Source organism: Electrona antarctica (assembly GCF_951216825.1).
Source record: "Electrona antarctica genome assembly, chromosome: 13".
NCBI classification, from domain to species: domain Eukaryota; kingdom Metazoa; phylum Chordata; class Actinopteri; order Myctophiformes; family Myctophidae; genus Electrona; species Electrona antarctica.
In genome coordinates, this window is record NC_136794.1 from 48,466,803 (window position 1) to 48,488,802 (window position 22,000).

Genomic DNA, 22,000 nt, shown 5'->3' on the forward strand with positions numbered 1-22,000 from the left:
TTTTGTCATTGATCTACTCTAGTCGAACAAAATGTATGTTGGGCTGCAGTATGCTACAGGCTCAACACACCCGTAACTGATGCTGCGTGCACAGACCTAACTTTCAACCCATTTAGACCTGAGGCCGATTACAAAAACAGATTTCCGAAAAACCTATGTTTCTATGTCAGTGGTTCTCAAACTATTTCATGTCAAGGACCCCAAAATATATATGAAATTGGCCGCGGAACCCCATCTCAAAATATGTACTGATGTTTCAGGGACCCCCCAGAAGCAAAGATTTGGGTTAAAAATGTCCGCTGTGAAAGAATATATATTAAAAGATTTGCACTCATCTTCACGATAAAAAAAAAGAAGGCAGATCTACAAGCTCGTAGCGTGGCACTCGGTGCTGTGCTATTTTTCAATAGCTATTCATCTACAAGCGCGAACGAGTGCTATGAGCTTGTAGAGCCGCCTTTTTATTGTCTCACGTTTGTCTTTTTGTTTGTCTCACCCTGTACAGCACTTTGGTCAATCTCCATTGTTTTAAATGTGCTCTATAAATAAAGTTTGATTTGATTTGAATAGCTAAAGTACAAGTAAGACTCGCGAACGCGGGAAGCGAACGCAGCTCGTAAATTGCAATAACACTTAGAATAAATTACGTACGTACGTTTTGTGTGTGTGTGTGTGTGTGTGTTTAAAGTTTTCTGTTTTTTTGTAAGTTTTTTTTAGAATGTTTTTTTTAAAGTTTTCTTTTTAAGTTAAGTTTTGTGTGTGTGTGTGTGTGTGTGTGTGTGTGTGTGTTTTTTTTTTTTTTTGTGTGATACAGCTGCGCCCTCTGGTGGCGGGCCGGTGTTGTTACAGCGTGACACACACAGACAGTTTAGGCCAGCTTCTATAGTTAGTGGTCACTGAGTTCCCAATAACAACATAATGCTTAATAATCACAGTTCAAGCGGTGCTGGCAGAACACCTTCAACATCAGAGGAGAATAGAACAGAATACGGTCATACTTTTTACACATGGTGCAGCTCTTCTTGGGGGCGGGTTTGTGTGAGAAGGCGGAGAGGCAGGTGGTGGAGCAAAACAGGTGTGTTGATCCTTTACGCTGGTAGGCCGTCTGGCCTTTCTTCAGCGGCTTCTTACAGTTGGCACAGGTGACCTGACGACAGGGACGTGAGAGAGTGTTAGAGGGGGCAGGGGGCACTTTGACACAAAAATAGCAGATCTACAAGCTCACAACGAGTCGCACTGCGACCATAGCCTATAGTATCAGCAGCACCCATTTGAATGCCTCTTGTCCAATCAAAATACGTAAACACAAACACATTGAAGACAAAAGTGAGGACGCAAATTGTGATTGGCCGGAATGAGATGATGGTATGATCATGATGATGATGACGATGGATGATAAGAGCGCCTCTCACTTCACACGGGTGTGATTTTTACTGTAGTCCAGTAGCTAGCTAATATTAGCCTACCTACAGTTAGCAGTAACTGTCAGTTATTTGTGTTGATGCAGTTCTGAAGGATAACCCGAATAAACTGGGAAAAAAAACAAAAAAATAAGATTGCCCGATCTGGATAAATAATTTGAACTAGAATAAAAGCAATAGCACACTTATTGTACTGAATGTCAACACCGCTATGATTGGCTTAACCCATTTTGACCTGAGATCAGATTCTAAAAATGTCTTCTCGTAGCGCGCCACTTGTAGATCTGCTATTTTTGAAAAATCAAAGAACGACTGACATAGAAACATAGCTTTTTCAGAAAACTGTCAGGATGTAGAAGACATTTTTATAATCTGATCTCAGGTCAAAATGGGTTAAATGAACACAGAGGATTATAATTAGATGATATCAAACGGGGGGGCAGTGGCCTAATGCAGATCAAACTGGGGGTACTTTTGAAATGAAAACATTAGTAGAAACACAGAGTGAGTAACGAGAGGGTTACAGATAAAGATGTCCCGATACTGTATCGGTATCGGAAAAGTATCGGCCCTTATTTGTCATATCGGGTCATGTCGGTATCGGTGAAAATGCCAGTCTAACCACCGATACGACACAGGGGTAAGGGGTTGACACTATGGCAGGTAAATAAAATGTTGGGACATGTGGAGTTTGCTTTGGAGTTGCCCAAACTGCAAACTGCACATATGAGTGAGGAGTCTGCTATAATCACAACACGATGATCACAACACTTGAACACTGGTATCGGTATTCAGTATTCAGTATCGGTATCGGCGAACACAGAAATTGTGGTATCGGGATCGGATCGGAAACGAAACAAAGTGTATGGGGACATCCCTAGTTACAGAGGTCCGACCGTAGCAAACACAGCGAGGAGTACCTTGACCGTCCTGGGCTGTTGCTGAGACCCTGAGGAAGAGGACGACGAGGCGGACTGTCCGGGAGGCTTGGTGAGGGAGGTGGCGGGAGACGGGGAGTCCACCCCAGGCTGTTTCTGGTTGCGAGGGAAGGAGGCCGACTGGGAGATCCAGGAGTCTGCAGGGAGGGACCAACATACAGAGGATACAGGTGCAACTCAGCATGATGGAAAGACTGAGAAGAACTCTGATGAATGAATGTGTGTGTGTGTGTGTGTGTGCATGCGTGTGTGTGTGTACGCACGCACGCACAAGAGTGATCTTTGGATGTGTGTGTGTGCGTGCGTGTGCGTGCGTGTGTGTACGCACGCACGAGAGTGATCTTTGGATGTGTGTGTGTGTGTGTGTGTGTGTGTGTGTGTGTGTGTGTGTGTGTGTGTGTGACTGCACCTGTCAGTTCCTTGAGAACTGCAAGAAACTGACAGGTGCCTCTAATTGTGTTTGTGTCAAGCGGGTGCGTGCACGGTAGGGGTGCACGGTGCGGGTGCACGGTAGGGGTGCACGGTAGGGGTGCACGGTGCGGGTGCACGGTAGGGGTGCACGGTAGGGGTGCACGGTGCGGGTGCACGGTAGGGGTGCACGGTGCGGGTGCACGGTAGGGGTGCACGGTGCGGGTGCACGATAGGGGTGCACGGTAGGGGTGCACGGTGCGGGTGCACGGTAGGGGTGCACGGTGCGGGTGCACGGTAGGGGTGCACGGTAGGGGTGCACTGGTTTACGGTTTAAAACCAAAACGTACGGTACACCCTGCACGGTTCAGTACGCCTTTATGGACTCCCAATTTTTCGGTTTTGCAAAGACAGAAAAAAAAGTCATTGCCGAGTTCACTGCGACCTTCACTGCGGTTGTCCTGATCCCAAAGCATCTCGACATCAAGAAGGGGGTAGGAATAAGGTTCAAAATAAAGATGATCAGAACAAATCAAATCACATCACACTGGGAGCCTGTAGATCAGGGGCGCCCAAAAGGTAGATTGTGATCTACCAGTAGATCACAATGGCTTAGCTGTGCAGGTAGATCACATGACATGCCCCTAAAGAATATTTAATTTAAATCTAAAAACATTTTTTTGGCATATGAATTAAGTTGACTTGATTGATTGACTGACATAAAAATGGCTTGTCAGCTCAAACCCATAATGCAATACTTTGTTTGAGTGTTGCTGCGCACAAATGTTGGTAAATTAAATACAAAGTCAACTCTACCTATTCCATTTCAGCAATGGTATTATGTTTTCGGTGGGTAGATCTTGTTGAGCTGGTCATTTTGAAAGTAACTCTCAAGTCAAAAAGGTGTGGGCAGGACCCCTGCTGTAGATTGTCTATATTCGGCGGGCGACACCATCGGATTAATAAATGAGCATATTCATATTTAGGGATGGAGCTCGGTAACCGATACCCGGAAAAATCCGATAACAAGCTTATTGAGTACCCGTTATCAATAAGCTTTGGGCTTATCAAGTCTGTTATCGAGCATAGCAGCCCATGACGTCATGTTTAAACAATCAACACAAGAGGCGATCAAGAAATACTATATATACCTGCCAACCAGCGCTGTCCAAGTAAACAAAATTACGCTTTTTAATCCATTGAGACCTGGAACGCATCCATGTCACGTTAGCGTTTAACCACATTAACCATTAACCCATTTTGGGGCGGGAACCCCTTTTGGTGTTTTAAACATTGTTATAATTTAGCTATTGAAAAATAGCAGATCTACAAGCTCATAGCGCGCCACCGAGTGGCGCGCTATGAACTTGTTGGTCTGCTATTTTTGAAAAATCGTTAAAATGTGCCTCAAATCTTTCCGAAAATTGTCATGATTTAGAAAACTTTTTTTTTTTAATTTCGACGTCAGGCCTGAATGGGTTAAGTGACGGTACACGGTACACGGTGACGGTACACACATTAACCAGTTAACAGTTTCTTTAATATTATTGTATTGGTAAAAAGGTCAATTGCCTCCAGTCTGTGAGAAAAGTACTGTTTTTGAAGGCCCTAGTAAAAGATACTGGTTCTGTTCAGAATGTATTGTCTCCCGTCTTTCCACAAAATAATAGAAAATGCTCGATAGTGGTCTCGATAAGAACCCAGCTCGATAAGAACCCAGCTCGATAAGAACCCGGCTCGATAAGCCTGATCGATACGGTGCTCGTTATCAATAAAAATGAATGAGCTCCATCCATATTCATTAGCCTACCTGATGTTGCTCTCCACTCGCAGCAGGAGCTGCACCCAAACCCACCCAAAAGCCCAGGTTTGGAATCGAACCGTGGGCTAACTGAACCGCTGCACCCCATAGTGCATCATGGTAAATGGTGCATTTATATAGCGCCTTTATCCAAGGCGCTTTACATAGATTGTGCATTACATTCACCCATTCACACACATTCATACACCGATTGCGGCGGAAACCATGCAAGGTACCAACCAGCACATCAGGAGCAATTTGGGGTTCAGTGTCTTGCCCAAGGACACTTCGACATGTAGACAGGAGGAGCCGGGATTCGAACCGCCGACCCATGGATCATTGGACGACCTACTCTACCTCTTGAGACACAGTCGCTCTACCTCTTGAGCCACAGTCGCATCATGACAAGTGGCAGCGGTGGCCGAACGGATTGCGGAGCGGTCTTGATACCGGAAGGTCGCCAGTTCGAATCAGCGGTCCGACACGTTAAAATTACCACCGCTAAAGTGCCCTTGAACAAGGCATTGAACCACTACGATGAAATGTTCTATGAGCAGGGCCTGGCTGGAAACAAGTTCTTGAGCTTAGCCCAGATACCCTGGGTAAATATAGTAATCATTTCATTTCATTTCATTTAATTTCACACGCATATTATTTTGAGAGCGTTCGTTACCAGTCCTGGCGTGCGTCCCCGTGTCTCCGTTCTGAACGGGCTGTCCTGTGGAGGTGGAGACCCGCCCGGGGTTGAAGGAGGCCGTGGGTCTGCCGGGGGAGGAGTCTGTGTTCAGGCTGAAAGCGCCACTGATCTGTAGGTCAGTGGGGCCGAACGTCCCGCTGATCTGCAGACCGTTCTCCTCCACTTGACTTTCAGCACCCTGGGGTTACAAAGAACAGACTAGTTAAAGCTGCTATAAGCAATAATGTCAAAATATTAATGACCTTTTTATTTTTTAGGTATTCACAGCCAGCAATGGGTAGAACGCTCCCAAAACAATGTAGTCTCTGTGACACATCTAGGGGCCGCAATCTGCATTCAAAGATGTTCCTAGAAGCTTTGTCATTGGTCGAAAAAAACCTGGTCGCAGTGACTAACCAATCAGGAAGCAGACAGGCAAATCGACCAATGACAAAGCTTCTAGGACAATCTTTGAATGCAGATTGCGGCCCCTAGATGTGTCACAGAGACACATTTTTTGGGGGGAGCGTTCTACCCATTGCTGGCTGTCTGAATACCAAAAAAAATAAAAAGGTCATTACAATTTTGACATATTATTGCTTATAGCAGCTTTAACCCTGCATAATTATTGTTTATACAGTATTATATCGATCGATACAAAACCTATTCTTTAGGGATGCACAATTAATTGGTCATCATATCGGACGATGTTGGCCTTAAAATGCAATATCGGCATCGATCCGATGTCAAAATAATATCGTTTTTTGTTTTTTATGTTTGACAAATCGAGAAAATGTGGCTCAAATCTTAGAATATATATTCTTTCAGAGCGAACGTTTTTAACTCAAATCTTTGCTTCTATTCTGGGGGGGGGGGGGGTCACTGGAACAACATATTTTCAGATGGGATGGGGGTCCGTGGCCAAATACAGATAGTTTTGGGGGTCCTTGACATGAAAAAGGTTGAGCACCAGTGACATAGAAACATGGGTTGTTCAGAAAACTTTTAGGAATCGGCCTCAGATCTAAATGGGTTAAAACCCGTTTCTTTCTCAGAACTGAGGCTCAGATTGTATTGAGCTATTTGAATAGAATGTTGTTAGGGGGCGGGGCTCATTACTGAACCGTCGCTACCTCGTGGTTACAATATTAACGCTTCTGATGACTTCTAAAAAGACAGTAGTCAGCTGATGTAGCTTTAGGCGATTTTGCTTCCCGGGATTAATTTTAAAGTGAATTTTGGAGTCAGACTGAATCAATGTTGGCTGTCAAAGGGTTAAGAGCTACTGTGGGTCCTTAACCCATTTAGGCCCGACGTAGATTCTTCTAAATCACGACAGTCCGTCCCCCGTCTGAAAATATGTTGTTCCAGGGACCTCCCCAGAAGCAAAGATTTGAGTTAAAAGCGTTCGCTCTGAAAGAATATATATTTGAAGATTTGTGCCGCATTTTTACGATTTTTCAAAAATAGCAGACCTAGCTAAAGCATAACATAATGCTTTAAAACACCAAAAGGGGTTCCCGCCCCCAAAATGGGTTAATAGCCAGGTATCCAACTGAGCCAGAATTGAAATTGACATTACATGGTTGATGCAGTATCTGGTCAGCTACCTGTGGCCCAGTACCCTGGGGTCCACCTATGTTTTCTATGGCATAGGGAAGCTCCCGGCAGGATCCGCCAGGAGAATCTAGACGCAGCTGCACGACATGAGATTAATTAGTGACAGAGAGAGAGAGCAGTGTGTGTGTGTACCAAGGGGGCAGGCAGACTTTCCAATGTTGAAGCTCTCCTCCCTAGTGGTAGGAGGAGGGACTACAGGCGGACCCGTGGATTCATGACCGGGAAACCCCGTGCAGCTGGGCTTTAACATTGAGCGCTCGGTTGCACTTCCGCATTTGACCACCAAAATTTGGTGGTCAAATGCGGAAGTAGACGTTCTGAGACGGTACTTCCGGCAGTCTTCCGGGTGCTTCAAAACGCCACTGAGCAACTTCCACTGACATGAATAGCTGGGGGGGCGGAGCTTCGCGCCAGTTCAGTCTCTATTATATATATACTCTATGGTGTGTACGTGTGTGCGTGATTTTAACAAAGGTGCAGACGATCAGAAATCAGCAGAGAGTGATCGACTTTTGCGCTACTCTATGCCGAATTGAAGTGGGCTCGGACCCAGACTATTTTTTCTCTCCCTGGAAATAAAAAAAGTCTATAAATAAAATATATATGCAATAAAATATATATGTCTGTATACATGGACCTGTACTGGGCCCAGTACTGAGACCTGTCCTTACAGGTTTACTTCCCCGAGTAAAGCCAACTCCATACCGACTCCATGGCACGCTCTTTTTCACCTCAGCAGGAGTTTAAGAAACAAAGCAGCCAGGTTGGTCTGAAGGCAGGGCTTTACTCAATAAGCTCTCTCAAACTCAAAGTACAACAGGAAAAGCTTAGTGTGGTTTCTTCTAGCCGTGGTAGCATTGTTCATTGTTCACCTGGGGAGCCTGTAGGGCTACTGAAATGTTCAAGCCCTGGTTAACCACATACATTATTCCACTGAAACCCTAAACTTGGCCTTTTTGCTTTTTTCCCTCTACACCAAAACCTTTTTGCCAAAAATAGCTGATCCTTAAAAGCTCACATTTGGTCGCCTGCGAGCTTGTAGATCTGCGATTTTTCGACTTGGCATCAGTGTTGTTTTCGTCAACGAAAGATGTCCGTCGACTACCTTTTTCCACTGAAGAAAACTAAATGGAAACTAAATAAACTGTGCTATGATGACTAAAACTAAGACAATTTCGTCAACAAATAAAAACTAGACTAAAATGTTAGGAAGGGACTAGTGGACAAGAGATCCAGCAGAAGTCCTTTTACACTTGGTTGCATGCTGAAAATAGCAGATCTACAAGCTCACAACGCGTCGCGCTGTCTGTCAGTCGTTCTTCGATTTTTCAAACATAGCAGACCTACAAGCTTGTAGATCTGCTATTTTTCAATAGCTAAAGCATAACATAATGCTAACACCAAAAGGGGTTCCCGCCCAAAATGGGTTAATTAATCCTGGCGGCCAAACGGTTAATATATTGCTAATGCTAATTTCATGCGAATATGAACCGTCGTCGACCAATAAAACTGCTCTCCTTCAGAGGAGCCAATGCGAGCGCGTGCGTTCTCACCGCTACGATGGCCGAAGCTCCGCCCTGCAGTGACGTCACCGAGGTGATCTTCAGGTTCATGTCGACCTGCGGCTCTGCCGTCGCCGTCGCGAAAACAGAGGAGGAAGAGGAGGACGGGGAGGAGGAGGAAGAGGCTTTCTGTTGCACTGACTCCAGCGTGGTGACGCTGGCGATGCGGATCTCAGAGTCCGGCTCCGTGCTGCTCAGGGTCAGCGCCGCCGCCGCCGCTGCTGCGCCGTGCGAGGACGACGAAGGAGAAGAGGAAGAAGACGAGGACGGCGGCGCCGCACCGTCGACTCCAGGCGGCGCCACGGCCGAGGGAGAGGAAGGAGAGTCTTTGTGCTCCGAGGCGGTGTCCTCCTCGTCGTCTATGACGATGGGCTCCGTGGCGGTGGTGGTCGAGGCAGCTTTAGGGGCTGCTGGGGACAATGACGGTGGTGGTGGTGATGCTGCTGTGGAGGAGGATGCAGGGGGAGGACTACTACTGGGGCTCTTGGAAGCCGCGACGGCGGCCACCACCACCGGCACCGTTGTTGTGACAGCGGCACCTGTTGCCGTGGTGGCAGCAGCAGCGGGGGTAGAGGGGGGGGGCTGGGTGGTGCAATCTGTGCTGCCAGCACCGGGCGTGTCTTGGTTCGAGGTAGCGGTCCAAGGGGCCTCCTCCTCCTCCTCCTCCTCCTCCTCTTCCTCCTCCTCGACCAGCATCACCACGTCATCGTCGTTATCCTCCTCTCCTCCTCCTCCTCCTCCATCTTTGGCTTCTCCGTCCCCCGTTGCCATGGGAACCGCCTCTCCCAGGGCTTCCTCTTCCTCCGCGGGGGCCTGCGCGGTGGTCTGCTGCTGGGAGGCAGAGGAGGGGGATGAGGGGGAGGGGGAGGAGGGGGGAGGAGTGGCGGCGTCCGGCGGCTCCACCACCCGCGGCCCTCCTTCCTCTTCTGCTGCCGCCGCAGGCTTGGGTTCCGACTCCTCGTCCATCGCTAAGGCAAGCACCTGGTGGACACAATTAAGACCAACACAAAGGGGGACAATTAGGCTGAGGAAGCGGCATATGGGCTGACAGTTGGGGGGGGTTAAGGGGTGTGACACAGTGCTTACAGGGAGCTCCAACAGCCCTCCATGGATCAAACGTCTACCTCCACCAAATTACCTTACCATGTCTTAACCCATTTTGACCTGAGATCAGATTCAAAAAAATGTTTTCTACATCCTGAGCGTTTTCTGAAAGCTATGTTTCTATGTCAGTGGTTCTTCGATTTTTCAAAAATAGCAGACCTACAAGCTTGTAGCGCGCCACTCGCGCTATGAGCTTGTAGATCTGCTATTTTTCAATAGCTAAAGCATAACATAATGCTAACACCAAAAGGGGTTCCCGACTTCCCGCCCAAAATGGGTTAAATCAAATGACATGCATACAATATGCCAGGAGGTACTTCTGGTAAATGGAATGGATTCATATAGCGCCTTTCTCCAAAGCACCTTACATTACAATGTACTGTACTTCACATTCACACACTGATGGCGGAGGAAACCATGCATGGCACCAACCTGCTCATCGGGAGCACTTAGGGGGTTTCGGTCACGTGTCTTGCTCAAGGACACTTCCGACACTTTGCCAGGAGAAGCCAGGAATCGAACCTGGAACCTTCGGATTCCAAGGCGGCCGCTCGACCTCCTGAGGCACACACACTTCCGTGTCAGGCATTGAACAAGTCAATATGGCCAAATAATTATGACTCGCCGACTGTGTCGCTTCTCACTCGCTGACAAGAACTGATTTTCAAGCTAACAACGTGTTGCATGAGATCATGTTTAGCTTGAAAATCAATTATTATTATTTTTGTTCCTATAATTTTTATCCCACGATTTTGCAACCCAGTTTTTTCACCCAGTGTCAATTATCTAATGTAATCCTGGGCGCTACACTTCCTCTGCCAACCTGGGGGGGCAGCGGACTGACCTGCTTCCTTTCACCTGACAGGGGAGTTTCCCCGGCCGGACAGTGCGTGGAAGGAACACGTTATTCCGACCAGTTCCTTTCCCTTCCATCAGGCGCCCCGGCTGGCCAGGGGGAGGTAGTTTAGAGACCAGCATTACTGCATGTTTTTTGTGAGGCTACCTACCCTAGCGGACACACTAGGGAGAACATGCAAACTCCACACAGAAAGACCCTAACCCTATAACCCCACCTCGGGTATGGGCACTGATGAGAGAAAATCAATTATTGTTGGTAATGAGTCTGACACAATCAAACTGTGGGATTCATGCACCTGACCTTTGCGATCAACCGTTAGCGGTGGCACTTACAAAACAGCACCACCTACAGTGCAGGTGAGGTGATACAGGCCCAGCTTGTCACCCACATCATCACGAATATTCTTGCAAACTTTCATGGGTTTCTGAATATGGGAACATGGTCAAAAAGTAGCAAATGCCAGAGAGCAAAATAATAAGGAAAGACAAAAAATTTAAACAATATAACAGTAGGAGACCTAGCACCTGCAACGCTTAGCCGGCGTACGCCACAGCCAGCCGCCTAATAAACACCATGGGGACTGGGTGGCCACGTCCCTTAACAAAAACATCACTCCATCAAAAGTAAAATCACATTATCGATGGTGACGTAAACCCACAAGATAAGGAGAGGGAGAATACAAAGGTTAATCATGAATAGAAGTGAGCAGGCCTGTGCATCACACACACACACACACACACACACACACACACACACACACACAGCTGCATTGAGGGGAGGCTTTTGCAAAAATCTGTTTTGAGAAAAAATATATATAAATAAGAATCCTGTAAGAAGCCTGTACTGGTGACTCATCACCACACATCAAACTCAAAACTAAGCAAATAATCTTGGTGACATTACGGTGATTACAATCTACACAAATCCATTGCAACTTGTTCCTTTTTCTCCATTTGTATGCTTCATTTTAGATAGGACAGTATTATAGAGATAAGAGACAAGGGTCTCCATTTTCGTCACCACTAAACCCCTTATCCCTAAACTTCTTTGCCTTTTTTTACTATTTTGAACATACACATGCATACAGTACATACATTAACATAGTAATCATATGCCTGCCAGAGAGAAAAGAGTGCTCTTTCTCATCCTCCTCCTCCACTTTTCAGAGTGCTGAACCTTTCTAACTAACGCCCACTGAATCCACCTTCCTAACGCCCAGTCCTCTATTCATTAATTCCTCTCACCTGCCGAATCCACCTTCCTAACGCCCAGTCCTCCATTCATTCATTCCTCTCACCTGCTGAATACACCTTCCTAACGCCCAGTCCTCCATTCATTCCTTCCTCTCACCTGCTGAATACACCTTCCTAACGCCCAGTCCTCCATTCATTCCTTCCTCTCACCTGCTGAATACACCTTCCTAACGCCCAGTCCTCTATTCATTAATTCCTCTCACCTGCCGAATCCACCTTCCTAACGCCCAGTCCTCCATTCATTCATTCCTCTCACCTGCTGAATACACCTTCCTAACGCCCAGTCCTCCATTCATTCCTTCCTCTCACCTGCTGAATACACCTTCCTAACGCCCAGTCCTCCATTCATTCCTTCCTCTCACCTGCTGAATACACCTTCCTAACGCCCAGTCCTCCATTCATTCCTCTCACCTGCTGAATCCACCTTCCTAACGGCCAGTTCTCCATTCATCCATTCCTTCCTCTCACCTGCTGAATCCACCTTCCTAACGCCCAGTCCTCCATTCATTCATTCCTCTCACCTGCTCAATACACCTTCCTAACGCCCAGTCCTCCATTCATTCATTCCTCTCACCTGCTGAATACACCTTCCTAACGGCCAGTTCTCCATTCATCCATTCCTTCCTCTCACCTGCTGAATCCACCTTCCTAACGCCCAGTCCTCCATTCATTCATTCCTCTCACCTGCTGAATACACCTTCCTAACGCCCAGTCCTCCATTCATTCATTCCTCTCACCTGCTGAATACACCTTCCTAACGCCCAGTCCTCCATTCATCCATTCCTTCCTCTCACCTGCTGAATACACCTTCCTAACGCCCAGTCCTCCATTCATTCCTTCCTCTCACCTGCTGAATCCACCTTCCTAACGCCCAGTCCTCCATTCATTCCTTCCTCTCACCTGCTGAATCCACCTTCCTAACGCCCAGTCCTCCATTCATTCCTTCCTCTCACCTGCTGAATACACCTTCCTAACGCCCAGTCCTCCATTCATTCCTTCCTCTCACCTGCTGAATACACCTTCCTAACGCCCAGTCCTCCATTCATTCCTTCCTCTCACCTGCTGAATACACCTTCCTAACGCCCAGTCCTCCATTCATTCCTTCCTCTCACCTGCTGAATACACCTTCCTAACGCCCAGTCCTCCATTCATTCCTTCCTCTCACCTGCTGAATCCACCTTCCTAACGCCCAGTCCTCCATTCATTCCTTCCTCTCACCTGCTGAATACACCTTCCTAACGCCCAGTCCTCCATTCATTCCTTCCTCTCACCTGCCGAATCCACCTTCCTAACGCCCAGTCCTCCATTCATTCATTCCTCTCACCTGCTGAATACACCTTCCTAACGCCCAGTCCTCCATTCATTCCTTCCTCTCACCTGCTGAATACACCTTCCTAACGCCCAGTTCTCCATTCATTCATTCATTCCTCTCACCTGCTGAATCCACCTTCCTAACGACCAGTTCTGCTCCATTCCTTCCTCTCACCTGCTGAATCCACCTTCCTCGTTCTCTCGTACCACCACCTTCCCCCTGGCTGAGCGCCTCTTACCCATTTGGTCTACCAACAGTTTGGTCTCTGTTGCCACGGGTGACGGCTGAAGCTACACCTTGGTTGCCGGGGCAACGATCAGCCTGATGGCCACAGGGACCTGTACTATACTCTGTCTACACAGTGTTGGTGGTGCTGCTCAATTAAGTTGTTTGGAATCGTGCATAACACCATCTTGGTCTCCACAATTATTAACCCATTTTGGGCGGGAACCCCTTTAGGTGTTTAGCATTATGTTATGCTTTAGCTATTGAAAAATAGCAGATCTACAAGCTCATAGCACGCGTGGCGCGCTATGAGCTTGTAGATCTGCTATTTTTGAAAAATCGAAGAACGACTGACATAGAAACATAGCTTTTTCGGAAAACTGTCAGGATTTAGAAGACATTTTTAGAATCTGATCTCAGGTCAAAATGGGTTAATGATCTTCTTCCCTTCTTTGTTTTCTTGGAAGAAATAAAACTATGGGAACAAAACTGCAAAAAAACTAATTTCACCCACTTTTTTTTTTACTTGTGGCAATAAAGATGCCTGATTCTAAAGCAATACATTTCATTCAGAGTCTGCTTGCAGGGTAAATTGAGTAACATGTTGATATGAGATGATATTTTTGTCCCCAAATCAATGCTAATAATAAGTGATTACCAATCAATAGAAATTAAAATAATAATAATAATAATAATAATAATAATAATAATAATAATAATAATAATAATACAAATCACACCTGTGTGAACCGAGTGGTGTAAGGTCTTATATAGCCTGATCAGCTGTGGTCTGACGTAATGTCTGACGTAATTAAATCACACCCGGGTGAACTGGGTGACCGTAGCAACCATGCTCATTTTTTCTGCACAGACAGACAAGACAGACAGACTAACAAAGCCAGTTGTAGGAGTGGTTTACACCACTCAATAATAATAATAATAATAATAATACAACTAAAAGCCATTGTGTAAAGCCGTTGGTTTGTGTTTGTGATAATATGGAATTTTCCTGCATCGGATCTTAGAAAGCTGGTTTCCAACAACACCTGTGACCTTAGTATTTAGACTATACCTAAAGACTAATGTATAGTTCATCTCACAACCCTTTGGATAAGTGTTTAGTTTTTTTTCAGTTGAAAATGTTTTTGTTGCGTGAAACTGCTAAAAACATCACACCCGTGTGAAGTGAGGGGCGCTAATATATTAAAGTCTAACTCATGTTGATTAGGTGATGTAATGGTGATGTAAAAGAAACGGTGCAAACACAAAAATTAAACGCCATTAACCCATTTTGACCTGAGATCAGATTCTAAAAATGTCTTCTACATCCTGACAGTTTTCTGAAAAAGCTATGTTTCTATGTCAGTCGTTAGCAGACCTACAAGCTCGTAGCTTGCCACTCGGTGGCTCGCTATGAGCTTGTAGATCTGCTATTTTTCAATAGCTAAAGCATAACATAATGCTAACACCAAAACTTGGGTTCCCGCCCAAAATGGGTTAAGAGTAACTAAGACTACATTTCCTGTCAATAATAAGCAGTGTAAAATGTAGTTCATTGGGAGGTAAAGGGAGACGCTTTATTGTGAAGGGCCCTTCACGGCGTAGGCAGGAAATAGAGTGTTTAAACTGGGCTGCTTGGCTGCATGTTAAGAGTACAGAGGGATTTGCTCCGGGCTGTCCGGTGGCTCTATACAGTTGTTAGCCCTGCTCTGCAATCGCCTGATAAAGGGTGAGTTTTGAGTCTTTGAACAGTCACTCAAAACAAGACATAAAATGACCACAGGCACTTTCAAAAGAGGGCAAGATAGATGGAGTAAAGGTGGAATACAAACACAACAGCTCCATCCACATGCACTGAGTGGAGGTGAGTGAGGTCACATGAAAGGAATACCAAGACAACAACAGTAGCCTAATCAGAGAGATGGACGGACATGCCCACATGAACTTTACCACTTGAATTGAAACATTGAGACTATTTAATCAACTTTCCCGAATCCCGAAGCTGTCCCATTCATCACAGCCATGTAATAATAATAATAATAATAATGAGTTGCATTTTTATAGCGCTTTTACAAGTGCTCAAAGCGATTTAGGTTTTTTAAGGTTCATTCATTCATACATTGGGAGGTGAAGTGGCGAACAGTCGACGCCAGCGTCCTCACTTCCCACATTCACACACCAATGGTGGCGAGCTCACACCGACCGACTCATTGGAGGCAGTGTAGGGTTCAGTGTCTTGTCCAAGGACACTTCGACATGTGGACAGGAGGAGGAGCCGGGATTCGAACCGCCGACCCAGGGATCATTGGACGACCTGCTCTACCTCCTGAGCCACAGACATTTCGTACAGCCGGCAGGCACAACTATATACGAGTAGCAGCCCTACACATTACACCCTCCAGTATATATATGAGTAGCAGCCCTACATTACACCCTCCAGTATATATATGAGTAGCAGCCCTACATTACACCCTCCAGTATATATATGAGTAGCAGCCCTACACATTACACCCTCCAGTATATATATGAGTAGCAGCCCTACATTACACCCTCCAGTATATATACGAGTAGCAGCCCTACATTACACCCTCCAGTATATATATGAGTAGCAGCCCTACATTACACCCTCCAGTATATATATGAGTAGCAGCCCTACACATTACACCCTCCAGTATATATATGAGTAGCAGCCCTACATTACACCCTCCAGTATATATATGAGTAGCAGCCCTACACATTACACCCTCCAGTATATATATGCGTAGCAGCCCTACATTACACCCTCCAGTATATATATGAGTAGCAGCCCTACACATTACACCCTCCACTATATATACGAGTAGCAGCCCTACACATTACACCCTCCACTATATATACGAGTAGCAGCCCTACACATTACACCCTCCAGTATATATATGAGTAGCAGCCCTACATTACACCCTCCAGTATATATATGAGTAGCAGCCCTACACATTACACCCTCCACTATATATACGAGTAGCAGCCCTACACATTACACCCTCCAGTATATATATGAGTAGCAGCCCTACATTACACCCTCCAGTATATATATGAGTAGCAGCCCTACACATTACACCCTCCACTATATATACGAGTAGCAGCCCTACACATTACACCCTCCAGTATATATGAGTAGCAGCCCTACATTACACCCTCCAGTATATATATGAGTAGCAGCCCTACACATTACACCCTCCACTATATATACGAGTAGCAGCCCTACACATTACACCCTCCACTATATATACGAGTAGCAGCCCTACACATTACACCCTCCAGTATATATATGAGTAGCAGCCCTACATTACACCCTCCAGTATATATATGAGTAGCAGCCCTACACATTACACCCTCCACTATATATACGAGTAGCAGCCCTACACATTACACCCTCCAGTATATATATGAGTAGCAGCCCTACATTACACCCTCCAGTATATATATGAGTAGCAGCCCTACATTACACCCTCCAGTATATATATGAGTAGCAGCCCTACACATTACACCCTCCACTATATATACGAGTAGCAGCCCTACACATTACACCCTCCAGTATATATATGAGTAGCAGCCCTACATTACACCCTCCAGTATATATATGAGTAGCAGCCCTACACATTACACCCTCCACTATATATACGAGTAGCAGCCCTACACATTACACCCTCCAGTATATATATGAGTAGCAGCCCTACATTACACCCTCCAGTATATATATGAGTAGCAGCCCTACATTACACCCTCCAGTATATATATGAGTAGCAGCCCTACATTACACCCTCCAGTATATATATGAGTAGCAGCCCTACATTACACCCTCCAGTATATATATGAGTAGCAGCCCTACATTACACCCTCCAGTATATATATGAGTAGCAGCCCTACATTACACCCTCCAGTATATATATGAGTAGCAGCCCTACATTACACCCTCCAGTATATATATGAGTAGCAGCCCTACATTACACCCTCCAGTATATATATGAGTAGCAGCCCTACATCACACCCTCCAGTATATATATGAGTAGCAGCCCTACACATTACACCCTCCAGTATATATATGAGTAGCAGCCCTACATTACACCCTCCAGTATATATATGAGTAGCAGCCCTACATTACACCCTCCAGTATATATATGAGTAGCAGCCCTACATTACACCCTCCAGTATATATATGAGTAGCAGCCCTACATTACACCCTCCAGTATATATATGAGTAGCAGCCCTACACATTACACCCTCCAGTATATATATGAGTAGCAGCCCTACACATTACACCCTCCAGTATATATATGAGTAGCAGCCCTACATTACACCCTCCAGTATATATATATGAGTAGCAGCCCTACATTACACCCTCCAGTATATATATGAGTAGCAGCCCTACATTACACCCTCCAGTATATATATGAGTAGCAGCCCTACATTACACCCTCCAGTATATATATGAGTAGCAGCCCTACATTACACCCTCCAGTATATATATGAGTAGCAGCCCTACACATTACACCCTCCAGTATATATATGAGTAGCAGCCCTACACATTACACCCTCCAGTATATATATGAGTAGCAGCCCTACATTACACCCTCCAGTATATATATGAGTAGCAGCCCTACATTACACCCTCCAGTATATATATGAGTAGCAGCCCTACATTACACCCTCCAGTATATATATGAGTAGCAGCCCTACATTACACCCTCCAGTATATATATGAGTAGCAGCCCTACACATTACACCCTCCAGTATATATATGAGTAGCAGCCCTACACATTACACCCTCCAGTATATATATATGAGTAGCAGCCCTACATTACACCCTCCAGTATATATATATGAGTAGCAGCCCTACACATTACACCCTCCAGTATATATATATGAGTAGCAGCCCTACATCACACCCTCCAGTATATATATGAGTAGCAGCCCTACATTACACCCTCCAGTATATATATGAGTAGCAGCCCTACATCACACCCTCCAGTATATATATGAGTAGCAGCCCTACATTACACCCTCCAGTATATATGAGTAGCAGCCCTATACATTACACCCTCCAGTATATATGAGTAGCAGCCCTACATTACACCCTCCAGTATATATATGAGTAGCAGCCCTACATCACACCCTCCAGTATATATATATGAGTAGCAGCCCTACATCACACCCTCCAGTATATATATGAGTAGCAGCCCTACATCACACCCTCCAGTATATATATGAGTAGCAGCCCTACATCACACCCTCCAGTATATATATGAGTAGCAGCCCTACATCACACCCTCCAGTATATATATGAGTAGCAGCCCTACATCACACCCTCCAGTATATATATGAGTAGCAGCCCTACATCACACCCTCCAGTATATATATGAGTAGCAGCCCTACATCACACCCTCCAGTATTTATATGAGTAGCAGCCCTACATCACACCCTCCAGTATATATACGAGTAGCAGCCCTACATTACACCCTCCAGTATTTGATTAGCTCCGTTAGGAATGAATGGTTATGGACATTTCGACATGTTATGTAACGTGATTTTCGATATGCAACCTGTGAGGCTACATTATGTGTATTCATTGCCTCAGGAAAGCTGCAACTGAGCCACGTTGAGGGGTTTAGTCCGAAGTGGTGTTTACGGTCCCGTTCGGCGGGGGGGTGGGAGGCCCGGGCTGTCAATCTCGCCTCAGGGCCCGTGGAACACTCTAACCTCCACTGGTCAATGCGTTTACAAAACAAACATTGAACCAAAGACAAACATTAAACCTGTGTATAGGAGGGGCTAGCGCCCCTCAAAAGGTTTATCAAGCGCAACTTGTCAAAAACAAAAAGGCCACAAAGCAAAGTATAGCTTACATGCGAAAAAGAAGTCACTGGAGCAGCTCAGACGATTTAGGCCCTTGGTTTATTATAGGGTGCAAATAAAAAGTGACAACGTTTTGATGTGTAAGTTACATCTTCGTCGGGTCATGACCTGACGAAGATGTAACTTACACATCGAAACGTTGTCACTTTTTATTTGCACCCTGTTATAATAAACCAAGGGCCTAGGACCAAGGACCTATCTAAACAGTCAAACAGTCCACCTATCACAGTCCACCTATCTAAACAGTCAAACAGTCCACCTATCACAGTCCACCTATCTAAACAGTCAAACAGTCCACCTATCACAGTCCACCTATCTAAACAGTCAAACAGTCCACCTATCACAGTCCACCTATCTAAACAGTCAAACAGTCCACCTATCTAAACAGTCCACCTATCACAGTCCACCTATCTAAACAGTCAAACAGTCCACCTATCTAAACAGTCAAACAGTCCACCTATCTAAACAGTCCACCTATCTAAACAGTCAAACAGTCCACCTATCTAAACAGTCAAACAGTCCGCCTATCTAAACAGTCAAACAGTCCACCTATCAGACAGGAGCCCTGGCAAACACTGCTTTATACATTCCAATAAATAGGTTAAATAGCTCTATACACTGATAGCAATCATTGCTATAAGACCCTTGTTTCACAGTCAGTTAACACTCTAGTATAGATAGAGTTAACTGACTGAGAAACATGGGTCTTCTGTCTCTCCACGTCTTAAATAGAAAACAATTTTTAAGGTCAGGACACCAATTTTATCCAATCAAGAAATCAAATTTAATTGACGAACAAAAAAAGAACACAATTGGAAAACGATGAAATTTAAGCCTTGTGGTTTTCTCTCCCGATTGGATAAAAATTCCTGGCCTGAAAATGTATTTTCATGAAACAGCTGTAGAGATTATAGATAATATAGTCTAAAAAAAAAGAGTTCAAATATAGCTTATAGGGAATCACTGTTATATTTTTCAACACCATTCAAAAGCTTTACTGGATCATTCAACATCAACATTCAACATTCAACATCAACTAGCGTTGATGATTTTTCACCAACTCATTATTTTTCTCTTAATGCATAAGAATGCATTTCTAAAGCCCAAACTGCACCAATGATTCTCCATGCAACTCCTTGCAACCATCATCAAGGAGTTGCATTGGTGCGGTTGACCATAAAACGGTTTTGTTGCAAGGAGTTGCATGGTGAATCATTGGTGCGGTTGACCATAAAACGGTTTTGTTGCAAGGAGTTGCATGGTGAATCATTGGTGCGGTTTTGGCTGTAGTGAGAATAGCCATTAGCCACTGTATAATGCATATACAATAGTGATACTCAATGATGATGCATCGATGAGCCCAAACCTGGTCCATACCCGCGAGGGACAATACATTCTGAACCGGGTATGCAATAGAACCGGGTTTCAATCTCCATCCCTATTAGTATATCTAGCGACGCACTTAACTTCAGGACTGAGAGCCACTCATCATCATCATTTTTCGACCGTGGTCGAGATCATGGATTCCACAATGCTACGCCAGACTTCCCAGTCCTTCATTGCCACCCCCAGTTCCTGCCTACTGAAGCATGTGTCCCTATAGCGATGACATCAGGGATCGACAGCTTTCTACCTCTGGTCCGCCCTGAGGCAGGACTCCAGAGAAGAAGGGAAGATATAACCTCATTGTCAGCTCTGTAGCAGTGGCCCGCAAACTGCGCTCTTCTGGATCGGACCAGTGAAGAAGGTTGCCGTATATCAGATCAGTCGATGGGTGGCTCTTCCAAGAGAGATTTTGCGCTCTCATTAGAAGGCGGGTGTAAGTGCCATCCAACCGTTTCTCTTGTTTCTTTGAAAGTGTCCATGTCTCGGAGCCATAGAGTAGAATCGGCTCAGCGGTCGGAGAGCCACTAGTTGACACACTGACACTGGTACTGATTATTCAATAATCACTGGTACCTTAAATTTGAGCAACTATAAGACAATGATACATTTGATGGTGGAGGTTAAGTGTAGGTGAGTCATGTAGAGTAATACTCGTGCAAAATGTCCCTCAGAACAATTTTGGGAACACCACGACGGTCAATCGGAAAAAGGAGCATTTTCTATTCAGCCTTTCTGACTGATTTTTCCTCCCACTGTGCGGCAGCGAGTATGGTGGTGAGACGAACATCACTTCACTACTGACAGCTGCAGCAGACACATCCCCCCCACACACACACACACACACACACACGCACGCACGCACGCACACGCACACACACGCACGCACACGCACACACACGCACGCACACGCACACATCACCTTTAAAAATCATATTAGGTGTTGAATTACAGGTTGAGGTGTATATGGGAGGACTTCTAAAAATCACCTTCCATCTATTCTATGCCCTTGAATCTCAAGCGCATTGCTTGCAACACTCTGCCATTGAAATGTGCATTAAAGTACTGAAGAGCCACATTAACCTATTGATAAGGTATTGTGGGATAAAATACCCTATCAATCAGTACAGCTGTACTGAACGCTCTCCTATGATCCTACAACTATCTGTACGTACGTAGGCCTTTTTGCTTTGGTCCGACAACCATTGCATCCTGAGGAAAAATAGATAACATCGGAAAAGGCTTACAGTAGTGGAGACAACAAACCCATCTTAAAGCTGACTTCAATAGACAGGCTGTAGTATCCTAGTATCCTGCACTGATGTGTTTTTGACCTCCCCTTCTCTGGTTGACTTTCATGTTTCTGTGGCTATTTTAAGACTTTTTGTCTGTCAATTAATTACGTTGTATTGTATTTATTGTGCTCCCAGTGTTGAATGACTTTGCAACGGCGCATGTAAAGAAGTGACCTCGCCCTATAAAGGGCGAGGTCGCCCTATAATGGGCGAGGTCGCGTGGACCTCGCCCTATAAAGGGCGAGGTCACG

The 22,000-nt window shown here is 45.3% G+C and overlaps 1 protein-coding gene across 7 annotated transcripts in view; it reads right to left on the reverse strand.

The window, feature by feature from the left end:
- zmym2 (zinc finger, MYM-type 2) overlaps positions 1 to 22,000 on the reverse strand; it is a 65,918-nt gene that overhangs the window by 37,052 nt on the left and 6,866 nt on the right. For all 7 annotated transcript variants that reach the window (XM_079517443.1, XM_079517449.1, XM_079517448.1 and 4 more), the window contains exons 2-5: positions 8,418 to 9,407; positions 5,242 to 5,443; positions 2,342 to 2,496; positions 999 to 1,147 (exon numbers count right to left, since the gene is read on the reverse strand). In XM_079517443.1, coding sequence (XP_079373569.1) covers positions 999 to 1,147; positions 2,342 to 2,496; positions 5,242 to 5,443; positions 8,418 to 9,407 — 1,496 coding nt within the window. The remainder of the gene's footprint in view (positions 1 to 998; positions 1,148 to 2,341; positions 2,497 to 5,241; positions 5,444 to 8,417; positions 9,408 to 22,000) is intronic.